Source organism: Scomber scombrus, chromosome 3 (assembly GCF_963691925.1).
Source record: "Scomber scombrus chromosome 3, fScoSco1.1, whole genome shotgun sequence".
NCBI lineage: Eukaryota > Metazoa > Chordata > Actinopteri > Scombriformes > Scombridae > Scomber > Scomber scombrus.
In genome coordinates this window covers 26,994,312-27,011,496 of record NC_084972.1, presented here as the reverse complement: position 1 = coordinate 27,011,496, position 17,185 = coordinate 26,994,312, and the positions used below count along the sequence as shown (strand labels likewise).

The window sequence follows — 17,185 nt, the reverse complement described above, 5'->3', positions numbered from 1 at the left end:
TAAAAAAGCTCATAAGCCCAAAAAAAGAAGAACTTTCAAACCATTATTTTCATGAAGATAAATTAACTTTATTTTTAAGACAATTATTAAGTAAGTATGAGTATTTATACATCTTAAAAATGTCTGAATTTTGAGTATATCCATTATGTGCTTCTTTCTTATGTAAAATAATGTAAATAATAAAAAACGTGTTTGTTTTGTAACCTTTATTTGAGTAAATAATATATTTTCCACTTCTGCGTACGTGACGTCAGAGGGGAAAATTGCGCAATCAGCAGGAATTTGAGGAGCTGGGAACAAAAAAAAAGTTTGGATAGAGAGAAAAGAGGAGGGGAAGGGGGGAGTGATTCAACGCGTTATCTTCCGCTGAGTTTCACATTATAGGAAGAGAACTGCTCTTATGCTTGAAGGCTTCTTCCTCCTCCTCCTCCTCTTCTCCCGTGTTTCTCTCCTTTGGGCTCCGCCTCGAGCCAGCAGCACACCTGGTTCAAGAGGACGCGACAGGTAAGGTGAGTAAAGACCGCAGTGTGAGTTATAAAGTGAGTTATTCTGATTTAAAAGTCTTCATTTAACACATTTTTTAAAGTGAGCTCAGGTTGAGACGGTGTGCACGGGGCGGAGACGTTGCAAAAAGGTTTGTCTGGCGGTGTTTCTGTCATTGTTTTTAACCTTAGTCACTCACTTACTCACTCAGTCCACAGGTTGGGAAATGTCTGGACGGTAAACTCAGTAAAAACAAATAAAAAGTGTCCCATGTGACGCGTTTAAAATGTGTGTTTAAGGGCGACACAGCAATACTACCTTAAATCGGGCTTCACTGACACTCTGTTGCTTGTTTGTTTTAATCTTTTAACTTTTATGCTGGACTTCTTTCTTCCTGAAATATGACCCAGGGTTCCCACTCTTTTCTTGAAATCATTTTCCAGGACTTTTTCAGCTGCTACAGTTTGACAAACAACTAATCAAGCTATTCACTAATCAGTGTGTCCCACAGAATTGTGAGAGAATATGGTGGTGGGATCTCAGTCCGACCCTCTATGGGGGGGTCTGGAGTGATGCTCCCCGGGATGAAAAGTTTGTACATTTTTAAGTCAAATGCAACATCAAGAGGTTATATCTAGATAGAAGCAGAGAAGAGCTGTGCCTTAATGTTTCCCATTGAAGGCAGCGTAAGAACAGACTGAGTGCAAACCTGCTAAAATGTTTGCATTCCCTCAAAAGGCAGAGAGAAGCAAAGGGAGGATAAATAATTTTCCAGGACAACTCAAGGTTTTCCAGGACATTTTACTGTTTCTCTCATTTTCCATGTGTTTTCCTTGACTGGAAAATTGGTCAATCATTTTCCAGGTTTTCCAGGACGCGTGGGAACCCTGCGTCCAATCTACAATGTCTTTCCTATATTTTATTTTATTTCTCAACCTACTATTGTGATTTCTTAACTTGCTTTAAGCTCCTTACATTATTTTTTTGTGTATGTTTTGACATTTAAAATGAACTCCTTTTTTTTTTTTTTTTTTTTTTGCTCTTGTTTTTATCATCCTTGATTTTGCATGCTGATATATTTTGTTTGGTTTTTACAGAGATAAACAGGCATCATGGGTGAGGCACCAACCACAGAAGATGGCATAGTGACACGATCAGCAGAGGTAATTTCAGAAAATGTGTTTTTATATCTTTTATCTGCATTAGTTTCTTCTTTTTTCCCTGTGTGTGTATGTGTGTGTGTGTGTTGGTTTTTCCTTAAGTTTTGTTTTTACTCTGAAGTATGTGGGCTCATTTCCTGTGGACGACTGCTGTTTGGATGACCAGATGGAGCAACTACACACGCAGCTGAAGTCCCTTAAAGTGAGTCCTGTGACATCCGAGGTTTCTTGAGAAGTTTACGGAGGATATAATCACTATCGTATTGTTTGTCTTCAATCAGGTATGCAAGAGAAGAAGGTCTGTATCCCTGAAATTCTCCATTAAAGGTGTGAAAATGTACAATGAGGATGAAACGGTAAGGAGGGTGGTTTGTCTCTGAAACATTTATGAGAATATACAGACGGGTGGATCTGATGAGCTTGTTTTAAACTTCCAACCTCATGTCTGCAGACCCTCCTGATGGCTCACGCTCTGCGGAGAGTCTCTCTGTCCACCGCTCGGCCCGTCGATGCCCAGTTTGCCTTCGTCTCCCACAACCCCGGCAGCATGGACGCACAGCTGTACTGCCATGTCTTCAAGGCGAGGCACGCCCGAGCTGTAAGAAATGAATCGCAAACAAATTATTTTCATTTTCATTTTTTTTTACCCTGTGTCAGTGTTTGTTTCATTACAACCAAGTTAAGGAAACGATTTGACTCTTGACTTTCATGCTTTGGTACAAAATAACTTTTATTATTAGAAAATTACAGATCTGGTTACAAAAGATTACTTGCACTAAACTTGAGGGTTTTATAATCCAATTGAGGAAATCACTGTGGGAGTTTAACATGGCTTTATTATTGTCCTGCTGCATTAACTGCATCAACATCTTTGGATCAATGTTTGACACAGATTGACAGTTTAATACCTTTTTAAAGCAGTATGACCATCAAAATTGAACTTACTTCAATCTTTGAGCACAGGTAAACGTCATTGATTTATGTCCAGTGAAAATGTAGCCAAAAAAGCTTTGACGGACTCTGAGACGCTACCACAACAACATAACTCACAGCTCTGACAATAACTGATGTAACCAGTGAACACGAGATACAACTGACGATATTCAAATTCAGCGAATAAAACATAACCATTTTAAATTGGATCTATCCAGAGATTGTGATATTAATTTTTCATGGCCCAAACTGGAGGAGAAAGTTGTGTGGTAGACGAGCACATCCAGAATAAGAAAGCAGGTGCTGGACCAAATAACTAAATCTGTAACAGCAGAAGAGAGTCTGCACCAGATATCAGCAGTGATGTTTTGAGTCTTATGTTCGTCTTCAGACTAGGACTTAGATCTAGACCTAGTCTGAAGAAGAGCATAAGGTGCAGTGTGAGGACTTTTTTCTGCTGAAGTAAAGGAGGCAATGTTTTATCATCTTCACAGCATATTCTCTTTACCTGCCAAAGATAGTGGATGATAGATAATGGAAAGTACATTCATATTTAAAATTTGGAGAAAAGTTTCAACCTATTGACAATGTTTCTGGATGAGTGGCAGCTAAAAGCACAACAAACTTGACTACCACACATTGTAATGGGTTTATATCTCATTTTAGAAATAAACATAATTTTCTTCAGCGCATTATAGTATGAAAAGTATCATTATTTGAATTACAATTTTTCAGATTTACGGTAATCTTCTAAAGTGGATATTTGGACATTTTTTGATTGCGACTATTCATTCTTTTTTTCTCTGCTTTAGGCCCAGTTCCTGAACCTGCTGCTTTGCCGCTGTTTCCAGTTGTCTTACTTAGAGAAGCACCCAGATGAAGCCCAGGGAGACTCTGTTGGCGAATTGCCTCATCGCAGCCCCTCCCTGCTCAACCACGGCTTCCCTCTCAGCGTCAGTGCCCTGGTGTCCTTCAGAAGAGCCCCTTTTAGGGGGTGGTTGCCAGGGACAAAGGTTTGGACTTTAACATCTTCTTCCTCCATTTAATCATTACAAGTCTCTCCCCCCCTCTCTCTCTTTCAACCCAACCGGTCAAGGCAGAAGCCCGCCCACGTACAGCCTAGTTCTGCTTGAGGTTTCTTCCTGTTTAAAGGGGAGTTTTTCCTTGCTGCTGTCGCCAAGTGCTTGCTCATAGGGAATTTTTGGGTCTCTTTAAATTAAAGAGTACAGTCTAGACCTGCTCTATGTGAAAAGTACCTTGAGATAACTTTGGTTGTGATTTGGCGCTATACAAATAAAATTGAACTGAATTAGGGTCAATTGGTGTGACCGGTATTTTTTCATAATAATCTAATTTTATACAGGAAAATAAATGTGAACTAAAATGTGGATTAAATATAATCCACTTTTAGCAACGCAACACTGTGTTTTTAACAAGTTTTACATCATTTGTCAAAACTCGTTTAGAAAAAAATTTTGTTTTTAGGATATGTCCTGTTAAATATTGACAAAATGCTTTAAAATTTAAATGTAGAAATACTAATACTAGTTCTAATACATTTTCTTTTCATTTGATGTTTTTAAATGAAGTAATTATTTGTATAAGTGCACTTAAATACACTGTAGGTGGATATAATATCTAATATTTATCATTATTTTGTGGTTACACCATTTGACATTTTCAGGAGCATTCAGTCTTACTATTGGTTTAAAAAAAAAAAAGGGTGCAAATGTCATTTCAAATGGCACAAAGCCAACAGAAATACAAAATTTACATTTTAACAAACATGATGCTGCTTTTAAAAATATTTTTTAAGATGTATTTGAATTGCTCTTCTTGCCAACCCTTATTTTTTACCGACCCATTAATATTATTGCTTTGCCCTCTTGAACCCAAGTATTTCCCTTCTAGTCACAATTTACCCTGAAACTGCTTTTTTTACGTTACATTTTTTGCATGACGGTGTCTCAGTTATCCTCAATTGATTCTTCAAATCGTACTTAACAACAAATTAACGGCAAATTTAAGGGCATTTTCTTTAACCCTACGTGTTTGAATGTTGATTTTAGAATTTTGTAATAAACACAGGTCAAATTTGGACTTGCATATACTAAAATGTGTATCGGCTGCACACAAATAAATTAATAAAAAGATTATTTTTGTATATATGGGGTCACATTAGGAAAAGTCTAGCTAGAAGAAATGTGTATAGGATGGTTTTACAGCTGTCAAATGTAAAAATGGGTCATATTTGACCCTGAACTGTATGTAAGGGTTAAAGCATCTATAATTTATATTTTTGTATTCATAATTGATCACTTGACTCTGTATATATGTATAAAAAATGGGTTGCTTGTAGTTACAGATTATAGATTTATCAAAGGGTCCACAGTGTGAAAAATGCTAAACAAATTAAGAGGATGTGCTACTGTTTAACTCAAATAAAACAAAATTTAACTAGCTCCACTAGTTTAATGAATTAAAGAGATTTAATTATATTTTCTTTTCTCCATCTGTAGAAAAGTCACAAGTCTTTTGATGACCAGCACAGCAGCCAAGATGAAGTCTTCCCAACGTCGTCCCCGTCCCTGATGCGCAAGAAAGCCATCCGCAACAAAGTACTGCGCTCGGGGGCGTACCGCTCCTTCACTTTCACGCCGCTCAAACAGCGAAATGTTCAGGAGCGACTGAGCGCATCACAAGGTGGGCCAAGTGTTCACAGAGCGCTTTCAAGGGTCAAAGAGTTGATTAGGTAAAGCAAAAAAAACCCTCAGTTGTTAGGTGATGGGCAGCCACTCACTGTCTGTTCTGGTGTCACGATCCACAGGAGTATAGCGTGATATTCAACGTTATATAAGGTGGTGGATAATTATCTTGTCTCACTCGGGTTATACATTTAAAGCTCCTCACAATTTAGAGCAGGGGTGTCAAACACATTTTAGTTCAAGGGCCACATGCAGCCCAATTTGATCTCAAGTGGGCCGAACCATCACATATAACAAATAATATATGTGTAATATCTTTACCATTTACTGTGAAAAATGAGCAGTTTGTTTTTTCCGATTATTTTGCACAATGTCATGTTCTCGTTTAGTTATGAAAATATAATGTATAATAATTATTTGAATGTATTTTATTGAAACTGGAAATTCCAAAAACTTTATGAAACCATAAAAATCCTCATAATACTTTTCATAACATAGCAATCTTGTTAAAACTATTAATTTAACAAAAAGACAAACATTTGTAGGACTTATACAAAAGTATGAAATTTGTGGTGGAAAAAATTTGAATTATTTTACTGTAATCTTCATACTTTGCAAAGTTGTCCAGTGGGCCGGATTGGACCCATTGGCGGGCCGGTTCTGGCCCACAGGCTGTATATTTGACACCCCTGGTTTAGAGCCTTTCTTCATTTCACTGTCAGTTTGAGCGAGCTGCAACACGAGCTTTGTTTTTATAGCTTATTTCATCACTGATTGTTTTGTTCATCTCATCCCTGCTATGTTATAAATCAAACACTCCCTTCACCGAGTCGGGATTACTTTGGACGTTTTCCCGAGCAAACACGGCTGGTGGAACATCTCAACTTTTGGGAGATCTTGGAATGTAAACAAATGATCCTAAATTCATAATGATTTCCTCCTCCTTTTTTTCCTGTTTTTTCTTAAATATGTGAAACAGGAAAGGAGCAAGACAAGATACCAGCGAGGAGATCCCGTGCTCCGAGTTTGGCCGAAACAGAAGAAGCACTGGCTCAGGCAGTGTGGTGTTGGGCTGGTATCGCAGCGTGAGCGTCACTCCAACTTACCTCACATCTCCTAGCCTTTAATTTCCCCTTAAAATGTTAGTGGGTTTCTAAGGGTGTTTTTTTGTGTTTTTATTGCAGTGACAACAGCTACTCCCTGCTTGCAGACGATGTTCTGGGATCATTCCTCCTTTGCCCTCATCCGAAGAAACCAAAGTGTGGCTCTCTCATCATTCGCTTCCCCTCTGGTCTGATCACACATCTCATAGAAAACACTCGTAAAGGGAAATTCCTGTTGGAGGTAATTATCTTGTCAGGGCAGGTAGACACTTGTACATACTTTTCGTAAATATTGAGGCTTTTGAGGCGAATATTTTCTCAGATTTGTAGTGGAAACAAAAGCATAAGATGTTGTAGACTCCGAACTACAGAGAAGAAACTTACCTTAATTGTATGTTAGACTTTTCATTCTTTTCCACAACTTACGTCATGAACATCATTACATTTTGATTATATATTTTTATAAAATTTTAGTATAATATTGTCACTTTTTTCAAGGATGATACCAACACCTGGACGATATATTGTCTCAGAAATAATCGCAATATTATTGTCATTTGAAGATAATTTAATACCACTGATATGATGATAACATAATAGCATAATCATTTGAAGTGTGGCAATATTGAGGGAAAAAAAAAAAAAAAAAGATCAAGGTCATGCCCATGTATCATATGATAAGTCGATATACAGACATGATGATGTTGATAATTACGTTATTGTACGATAAGTCGATAACGTAATTATTGTGACAGGCCTACACCTGATATCTCACTTGGATACAGTGATCTTCCTTTAAGGTCCCTTGTAGATCATTTGAAACATATTTCACTGTAATTCAGTGTAAATTGTGAGATGTAGGCTAGAATTAAGTCCTTATTTGGATGTTGCAAAAGTTGGCTAAACATAAATTTGTGATAATGGATCTGCCAATTGGGAAAAAATATTCTTACGTTTTCAGTTCTCATGTCAGAAGTATTTGAAAAATTAGTATTTTGACTCATTCATTGTGCAGAAAAGCACAGATTAACCATGTCACACAGATGTAAACAAGAAAAGTATTAAAATTACTTTTGCCGTTTGATTATTAATGTATTAACAAACCTATAAATTCAAATTCAAATTAGTCTTTTGGATAAATCTGACGTATTTACATGATTCATTTTAAATGACCTCAGGGTCTACCAGATCACCCTGTGTGGCACAGGCTACACCATTTTATTTATGTTTAAAATTACTTAGTCAATAATAATAATATCTTTCTGTTCATTGATTGTTGTCTATGTGAGCCAGGTAATGCAATTTCATTCTGCTTTGCATCTCTAGAGGATGCAGATTTAGAATGACAATAAAGTTAACTTTGAACCTTTTAAATAATAAATGTTGTCAAAGATAAATGAATGAATAAAGTAAATTAGAGTAGTCCTTGTTGTAACTTCTCAGTGTATCTGTGTATTTTTTAGTAACTCTGTGTTTCTCTGTTTTAACTTTGTGGCAGAAATGCAAGACTGAATTCAGTTCGTTAGCAGAAATGATTGAACACTACACAGAGAACCAGCACGAGCTGCCGTGCCTGCTGAACTGCGCCCGAGTAAACCACTGCTACGAGTGGGAGGAAAATACCAGCAAACTACCATCTGTGAAGCTACACAAGAACCTGAACAAAGGCAAAATTAAAAGTACCCAGAAAAGGAAGGAATGGGTTTAAACCTTGCCAACATCTAAGATTATAACATAAGTGACACTTTTTTTTCCCCCTTTTTTTTTGCACATATCTTACATTCTGAATCACATTTGATGTTGTGGGGAGGTTTAAAGGTAAAACACAATGCACCTATTAGTGTGTTGGCACCTAATGTACATAGTATACAAGTCTTTTCGGGTAAGGGTACTTGTCTGTCAAATATGTAATATTTTAAACTTGCTGCTTTTATGTTTTTTCAGTATGTTCTATATATGTGCCTGTAAGGCATCAGATGAGCTATTCATGTTTTTAATACGTCAAACTTTGGAGTTTATATTTGGTTTGGGGCCCAGATTTTGTTGCATCTGATGGCAAAGCCATAACTGTATTTTTTAAACTTTCTTGTAAAGATATTATGCAAATATATTTGCTAAAATTTTAATATTTGATGGATTTTTCTTTTTTGCTTTTTGTTTAGATATTACAGCAGGCGATATGTAGGTCAAAATACATATCAATGTGTCCAGATGTGAGAATATAATAGACAAATTCGCCTATTCTTTTCTTTATCAGGACACCTTAGGTTGAACATTATGTATATACCACTGCCACTTACAAACACGAATGTCTGTCGCTGACTGAGTGATGAAGTTACACCATTGGTCGACTTAAGGCAGCTGAAGCTAGTAAGTATCCCAGGATGCATTTTGCAGTGATGGTGGAGATTAAGCTGTTGTTCTTGATTTAGGACTGTTTTGTCACTTAAGTCTAATTTTTTTTTTTTTTTTTGTAAAGAAAGTAGCCATTTAGATTCACTATATGTGGTCAGTTTATCCAAATAATACCTATTTGGAAATTTGCTCTACTGTTTTCTGAGATGTGATGAGCCACTGGCAGGGTGAGACCAGAGTCATCTCAGCTAGTAGTAGCCCGACTCCTGTATCTTGAGTGGTTAGTGCCATAATTACCTATTGAAGGAGGATCTGTGTGCTGTTGTCAGCCTGACTTAATATACATTCATGCATGTTATATACATCTAGTGTCTGTACAATCTTTCTACATTGTGCTATGTAAAAAAAAAAATGTAAGTTCATATTTTTTTTACTAGTTAGTTTTAGATGAAATTATTGCAAAAATACTTTCCTGCAGAAAATTACCTATTTGACAAACTACACTGTACAAAACCACCATTAGCCATATAGGCTACTAAATATTATGTTGTTAAAAACCTTATTTGACTAACCATTGCACTTGATAGCTTTCCTGTCACCTAGTATTGTTAAAAAAAAGAAAAAGTTGTTCACATGCACTGACAGAGTTTCAAAGTGCTGACCAAAAGTAATTTTGACAAGGTGACCAAAATAGTAACCAAGAGGTAATGTTAATGTAACATTAGAGTAAATAAAACATGACTCACCTTCAAGTTTAAAGGAATGACACTGCATTATCATGAAGTGACTTATAGGACAAATTCTTTTGAGTGTTTTTGGGAAACGTTTCATAATCAATTAGAAACAAAATGTGAAGAACTAAAGTGTCGTTTGCTAGCTTAAGCACATCGACCTCACTGTGAATGGCCGCCGCGCCGGTTTAAGGTCATCCCTCCACGGTTGTGTAGGGTTGCTAGGCAACTTGGAAACGCCGTGGGAAGAGGAGCGGAGTGGCAGTCTACTCGTAACGACACCTGAAGAGGGCAATTACCGCATCTAGTCAGCTTGTTTTCCTCTTAAACTCTTCTTTTAAACATTTTTTCTTGCACTTGGTGTTTGATTTTTATTTGGTCATCAGCTTCTCTTTGTGGACTTTAACCGGGGATTGTGCTGTTATTTAACCTTTTTGTCTGCAGAGCATGTCTTCTGATTAGGCGGCTATAACATGTTTAAAGCTGCCAAGGTCTGATCTTATCTTTTATACAAGACAGCTGCCTGCATAGTTTGTGTAGATCTGAATGTTGAGAGATGGGGTCAGAGTCAGTGAAGGTGGTGGTAAGGTGCAGGCCTCTGAATGACAGGGAGCATGCTCTGGGCTGTAAGATGGTGCTGTGCATGGACCTGCACCGCTGCCAGTGCTTCATAGAGAAGCCCAGGGCAGTAGACGAGCCACCCAAACAGTTCACCTTTGATGGGACCTACTTCATTGATCAAAACACTGAGCAGATGTACAACGAGATTGCATATCCTTTAGTAGAGGTAAGCCTTGAAATAGTGTTACATTTTTGTTTTACATGGGTCATTGATGTGATGCAACCCAGTGTCAATTGGTCTACCCAGTATTTCTTTCATATACAATCTGATTATATACAGCAAAATAAATGTGAAATACAATGTGGAATAATTATAATCCACTTTTGAAATGCAACAGTTTTTTTTTAAATCAAGTTTTACATAATTTGTCAAAACTTATTTAGAAAAAATGGTTGTTTATTGGATATGTCCTGCTCAATATTGACAAAATGCTTTAAAATTTAAATGTAGAAACTGTACTGCACTTAAATGCACTGTAGATGCATAAAATATTTAATATTTATCATTATTTTGTGGTTACACTATTTGACATGTTCAGGAGCATTCAGTCTTACTTTTGGTTAAAAAAAATGGTCCAAATGTCATTTCAAAAACTATTTTTAAAGATATATTTGAATTGCTTATCTTGCCAACCTTTATTTTAGAAAACGACAGTCTGGAGATCCAGGCATTGGCATCGCATTGGTTACTAGACACCCTTAGTTGTAGCAACATCAGTAGCCTATATCTTATTGCTAATGACTGTAGTCCTCATTATTTACTTAACAGTCTGCTGTCAGTCACTTGTAAAGGTCAGCAGGATGTTTTTTTTAAAGAAATGTTGAGCCAAAAGTCACTAATCCTAAATTTTTCACTTTTTACAGGGTGTCACCGAGGGGTACAATGGCACAATTTTTGCCTATGGTCAAACTGGAAGCGGTAAGTCTTTCACCATGCAGGGAGTCACCGAGCCTGCAGCCCAGAAGGGGGTTATTCCGCGAGCCTTTGAGCATGTCTTTGAGAGCATTCAGGTAGGCTGGGCAGCTGTTGTCAACTGTGTAATGAATCCATTGTAGACGTTCGTTCATTGAAAAATGTAAACAAGCAGTATCACTCAGTTGAATACATACAATATAAGATACATACTTGCTTCAACGTGCTGGTTCTTGTCCTCTTTCCTGGCTTATCTTCTGCTTTGTGTGCTCAGAAAGAAACTTTTTTATGTGTTTGTTTGCAAGCTAGTGTGCTGAAAATACAAAGTTCCTGGTGAGGGCCTCCTATTTGGAGATTTACAATGAGGAAGTCAGAGACCTTTTGGGGAATGACACCAAGCAGAGATTAGAGGTAAGTTTCTTAAAACACTACAGTTTGAATCAATGAATTAATCAAACTTTATTTATATAGCATCTTTCATACAGACTAGCATAATTCAAACTAGGTTAAAATAGATTAAAAAGACAAAAGAAAAGTTTTTAAAAAAAGATGAAATTTAATAAAAGCTGTACTAAAGAAATCAGGCGAATAAACAAATCAGACATTGTTGTGTAACACAAGAAGGCAAAGTGTTGATTATGAAACCTGTTCCTCAAACTGCTCTCTGACAGCGAACACATTGCCTTTTGCTTTGTGCTCAATACTGTAAATGTTGCCATGGTGACTTGAAAGCACAGTTATTACATGACTCCTGAAGTCCACTCCATTGTGTGTGTGTGTGTGTGTGTGTGTGTGTGTGTGTGTGTGTGTGTGTGTGTGTGTGTGTGTGTGTGTGTGTGTGTGTGTGTGTGTGTGTGTGTGTGTGTGTGTGTGTGTGTGTGTGTGTGTGTGTGTGTGTGTGTGTGTGTGTGTGTGTGTGTGTGTGTGTGTGTGTGTGTGTGTGTGTGTGTGTGTGTGTGTGTGTGTGTGTGTGTGTGTGTGTGTGTGTGTGTGTGTGTGTGTGTGTGTGTGTGTGTGTGTGTGTGTGTGTGTGTGTGTGTGTGTGTGTGTGTGTGTGTGTGTGTGTGTGTGTGTGTGTGTGTGTGTGTGTGTGTGTGTGTGTGTGTGTGTGTGTGTGTGTGTGTGTGTGTGTGTGTGTGTGTGTGTGTGTGTGTGTGTGTGTGTGTGTGTGTGTGTGTGTGTGTGTGTGTGTGTGTGTGTGTGTGTGTGTGTGTGTGTGTGTGTGTGTGTGTGTGTGTGTGTGTGTGTGTGTGTCCCCAGTTGAAGGAGCACCCAGAGCATGGAGTGTATGTGCGGGATCTCTCCATGCACACTGTGCACAGTGTGGGGGAGTGTGAGAGGATCATAGAGCAAGGCTGGAGGAACCGGGCAGTGGGCTACACGCTGATGAACAAAGACTCCTCACGCTCCCACTCTATCTTCACCATCCACCTGGAGATTTGCAACACCGGTGAACACAAACACACAATTATACAATACCATTTAATCTTTAATCTGTTTAGTGATAAATATGTTTTTGTTTGCATTAACTTGTGCTTTGTAGGAGCATGTGGTCCTATTATGTCTCATAACGTCACCAGCAGTTGAACATGAAAGGAAAATTCCACAATCGCATCATCAATTTATTAGGTTCAGTGAATTTCCCCTCAACCGACATCATCTGCTACTATGTAATCGACTAAACACTGAAAAGTTTAAGTTGGTCTAGAGTTCAGTTTTGATGTGTTGACAGTCATTTCAGATTGGAATCAAAAGTGGACAGTGGAAAAACTTGAGAACATATTGGTGAATGCAAAACACAGCTAGCCTCATGGTTGCATAAGATCCTGGTTTATTTGCCACTGAAGATGGAGAAGTTGTTATCTTAGTCTCCTCTTGGATGATTTTCCCTTGTATGAGTTGAATGTTGGTACAAAAAGTGAATCGGTTATCCAGAAAATAAGTAAAAAATGGCAGCAAACAATGTAATAGACAAGAAATGCAAAGTATTTTGGAAAGAGCTAGTTTCTTTAACTGTGTTAAGATACATTATAACAACATTAAGATACAAACTTTAAAGTTGTATTTACTCTACACTCTCAGATGGAGATGGTCAGGACCATCTACGAGCAGGTAAACTCAACCTTGTGGACTTGGCAGGAAGTGAACGTCAGTCTAAAACCGGCGCAACTGGAGAGCGACTCCGGGAGGCCACCAAGATCAACCTGTCCCTCTCTGCTCTGGGCAACGTCATCTCTGCTCTGGTGGACGGACGCTCCAAATACATCCCCTACCGGGACTCCAAGCTGACCAGGCTGCTGCAGGACTCCCTGGGAGGGAACACGCGAACCTTGATGATTGCCTGTCTCTCCCCTGCTGACAACAACTACGAGGAAAGCTTGAGCACTCTGCGCTACGCCAACCGAGCCAAGAGCATCCAGAACAGGCCTCGTATCAATGAGGACCCTAAGGATGCTCTGCTCCGAGAGTATCAGGAGGAGATCAAGAACCTGCGGGCCCTCATCTCAGGCCAGCTGGGCACTGCTAACCTTTCATGTAAGTGACTTATTTTGTGGCTAGGCTTCTTTCTTGATATTAAGGTATTAATAGGATACAGTATTGTTTATTTGGATATTGCCAATTGATTTAAAAGTGATTTTATAAGATGATGATTTTATAAGAGTGATGTTTTATTTGAATCTACTGGTTTGTTAAATCATTTTTATCACCTGTCTGGCTTCTTTTTTCTTTTTTTTTCTTTTTTTTTTTTTTACAGCTCTACTGTCTGGTCAGTCGTCTGAGACTTCTCCTGCTGTCCCTTCAAGGCCACAATCCAGCAACACAGAAGCAGAAAAGGAGAAGATTAAAGAGGTAACTCCAGAGTGTTCCCACACTAATATATCACTTCACATCACTTGCAGTATAAGATCCAGGTGATTTATTGCTCTCTCCACAGGAGTACGAGGAAAGGCTTGCCAAGTTGCAGGCTGAGTACAATGCAGAGCAGGAATCCAAGGCAAAGCTGCAGGAGGACATCGCTACCCTGCGTTCCTCCTATGAATTGAAGCTGTCTGATCTGGAGGAGACAAGAGCCAGCAGGGGGAGCTCTATCACAAGGAATGGTAACAGAAAGTTATTGGCCTTGAAACAAGAAACCAACTAACACTAAATTGATTCAAGTTGTGTCCAAAAAAACTGCATTCTGTTAACTGCTTTGCATTGTTTTGTTCCCCAACATCAGTGAGCTCCAGTTGTATGACACAGGTCGCTGAGGAAGGGCTGCGTCTCACTACCGATCCCTTGAGCAGCAGTACAATTGAGGAAACTTCCCTGACTGAGGTACTGTCCGCCACTGCTATTTTCATTTATCATCCATAACATGTAATTCCAAAATTATGCATCCACCACCTAAGAAATAAAACTATGGATCATTAGAAATTTACTGGATGTTATTTTCTCACGTTGGTCGAGCAAGTCCGCTGTACCGTGTGCAGCTGTCAGTGTCCAAAAAGGTCCAGATGGAGAAGGGCTCAGAGACTCACCCGATGTCACCACGGCAGGGTCTCTGGATCAGAAACATGTCCTGGAAAGGTTTGTGGGCTTCAGTGGTAAACAACACACATTTTATATACATCTTCGGAAACTGTCACAGTCAGGAACCAAACATATGATCCTTACTATGAGCACTGCTTGTACTGTGATGATTTTTTCTTCATTATATCTCGCACATTATTTTGAAGAGGATGTGAAACATGTTGTGATGAAACCATATGAAGAAGAAAACATGATGATATCGTATGCTTACACCATTGCTTTCCTTTTACAATTTGATTGTACTTTGGAGCATATTGTTGTATCATTTTTTCATAGTAATTGGCAATATTTAATCTCTTTAAACTACTATAACATCTTTAACTTTTAAGATATACTTTTGCCTATTAATGTATTATTTGTCTTGACAGCATTTTTAAAGACCGATTTCGAGAAGCTGTCTGTTTTTATACCTGACAGTCATTACAGCTCCATTGCCTCTTGTTACATAGTTTGATGTCATTATTCTACTTACCTCCCATCCATTAAGTGTTCCCATTCATCCACATCTGCTCCCCAGGCTGCAGCAGCTGGAGCAGGAGGTGGTAGGAGGAGAACAGGCAAGGAACAAAGAGTTACAGCAGAGACACCGACAGAGGAAGAACGTTGCGGATCAGAGAAAAGTCCAGCTCATCACGGCCTTATCGGAGAACAGCGAGGATAGTGAAAATGTGCTCTTAAATGTCTACAACTCCATCCAGGAAGAGGTCCATGCCAAAAGTCAGATGTTGGTCAAAGTCCAAGGCAAGGTCTGTCACAGTCTCACACAATATGGGATACACAGTTTTTTAAAGCTTTTTTAAAATAATTGATACAATTGCTCAACACTGAAATACCTTTGTTACTATAAATCCAATTCATTGTCTGGTTCACTACCAACATTTCACTACTCTTCATGACTAAAATATATCACTTAATAGATGTTTTTTTTGTTTGTTTTATTCAGTGATAGATACTTTTGTCTCCTCTTGGATTTTCTGATTTGGAGGATAATAACAGTTAAATTCAGAGTATAATACCAAAAAAAATCAAAAAATTGACCCTTACTTAGTACCAAAAATTTTGCTTTAACTGATACTGGATAATATGGAGTCTTTAAGCTTCCAGTGTTGAATCACATGCTCTGCTGTTCAACCATAAAACCACATCAACCTCCTGTGGCAGCTGAAAGCAGCCAAACTGGAGATCTGTGACCTGCAGGCAGAGTTTGAGGTGGAAAGGGACGACTACCTGGCAACCATCCGCCGGCTGGAGAGGGAAGGCCAGTTACTCCACAGCCTGCTGGAGCGTATGGTGCCCCTGGTGAGACGTGACTGCAACTACAGCAACCTGGACCGCCTGAAGAAAGAAGCTGTCTGGGACGAGGACAGTGCCACTTGGAGACTGCCAGACGTGATGGTGCAGAAAACAACACTGCCTTCAGGTGGGATGTATGGAGAGGGCATATAGAAAGCAGCTTGTGATACTGTAAATCCTACATTTCTTACAGATTACTTTACTTAAATATGATCTTGCTTTCTTTCTCTCTTACAGCAGTGGCTCCAAAACTTCCAGCTCACAGAGGCTCAGCCGCTGATATCGGAGAACCATTTTCGGTCTGTTTATGTTCCACACATCATCTTTAACTTACACACACTGAAACACTGCCATAGAGTCTTACCTCTGTCTGTTTTTAGCAAGCGGAAGAGGACAGGTATAAGGAAATGCTAGGACGTAGCGACAGCGAAAATATTGCCAGCACCTACTTCAAGTCAAAGAGGGCAAGCCAACTACTGGGAGGTGAAGCCACCAAGGGACACGGTAAGACCAGGACCTGACAGTAAATTAGCTGTATTTCTCACTGTGGTAAACATGGAGGTTGTCATCATTCTGTGTGTCTGGTTTCTCTTTTTTTGTTAGGGAGAAATTAATTAAGCCCCAATGGAATAACTTAAATCAGGCATAAAAGGTTTTTTTTTATACAGTATATTGGAGAAAGTTTAGAACGTCTCAAAGTTAAGATATTTACTTATGACTTCAGTTCAGGTCAGTGTACATGCTAATATTTAACTTTTCCATTTACAAGATATTAATTCTTAAAGCATCAACCATCTGCAGCAGTCACAGTACCAAACCAATTTACATTTTGGCATTTTCTCTCATATGCTGGTTTTAACCCAACTGATGGAACTCTTATCTTACAGTCATCCACTCTCCTCCCCTCGTTAATGGGGTGTCCCACCTAACTGTGAGCGGTTCCAACACGAACCCGCCTGTCAGCTCAGACTCCGTCCTGCCACGCCCCTTCCGTCTCGAGTCGTTGGGTGTCCCGATGTCCAATGGTAAGGTGAAGCGCAAAAAAAGCAAGTCTCAAATCAATAATGAGGGTAACTGAAAGGACTGAATTCACATGCCTTCCTACTCTTACACATCTCACTGTCTTTTGTTTTTGACAGCAATTTTATACACTGTGATTGATCCAATATTGAATTAAATGACTACTGCTAACAGAGATTTGTATTTACAGTAGTAGACTGTCTTTGCAGATATAAATCAGTCCAGCTGTGACATTTTTAAAATTACATTTGAATGTTAATTTTGAACAAAAACCTACCTACAGTATCATACTACC

At 38.7% G+C, this 17,185-nt stretch overlaps 2 protein-coding genes across 4 annotated transcripts; both read left to right on the top strand.

Annotated features, from left to right (window-relative positions):
• Window positions 1–321: 321 nt before the first annotated feature.
• sh2d5 (SH2 domain containing 5) lies at window positions 322–8,439 on the top strand. 3 transcript variants are annotated; one of them, XM_062415177.1, is made up of 11 exons: window positions 322–509; window positions 587–634; window positions 1,581–1,646; window positions 1,765–1,845; window positions 1,925–1,999; window positions 2,095–2,241; window positions 3,389–3,589; window positions 5,096–5,279; window positions 6,261–6,366; window positions 6,466–6,625; window positions 7,883–8,439. In XM_062415177.1, exons 3-11 carry the CDS (start codon window positions 1,596–1,598, stop codon window positions 8,090–8,092), a joined length of 1,215 nt encoding a protein of 404 aa, XP_062271161.1. In that variant the 5' UTR covers window positions 322–509; window positions 587–634; window positions 1,581–1,595; the 3' UTR covers window positions 8,093–8,439. The 3 variants fall into 3 exon arrangements, with proteins under 3 accessions (XP_062271161.1, XP_062271167.1, XP_062271154.1); XM_062415183.1 differs by lacking the exon at window positions 587–634 and having other exon boundaries at window positions 322–504; XM_062415170.1 differs by lacking the exon at window positions 587–634.
• Window positions 8,440–10,026: 1,587 nt separating this feature from the next.
• On the top strand, window positions 10,027–16,948 carry kif17 (kinesin family member 17). Its single transcript, XM_062445459.1, has 13 exons — window positions 10,027–10,257; window positions 10,956–11,102; window positions 11,314–11,415; window positions 12,265–12,454; window positions 13,087–13,539; window positions 13,760–13,854; window positions 13,940–14,105; window positions 14,478–14,574; window positions 15,095–15,323; window positions 15,739–15,997; window positions 16,108–16,169; window positions 16,251–16,374; window positions 16,758–16,948. Exons 1-13 carry the CDS (start codon window positions 10,027–10,029, stop codon window positions 16,946–16,948), a joined length of 2,346 nt encoding a protein of 781 aa, XP_062301443.1.
• Window positions 16,949–17,185: the final 237 nt, after the last annotated feature.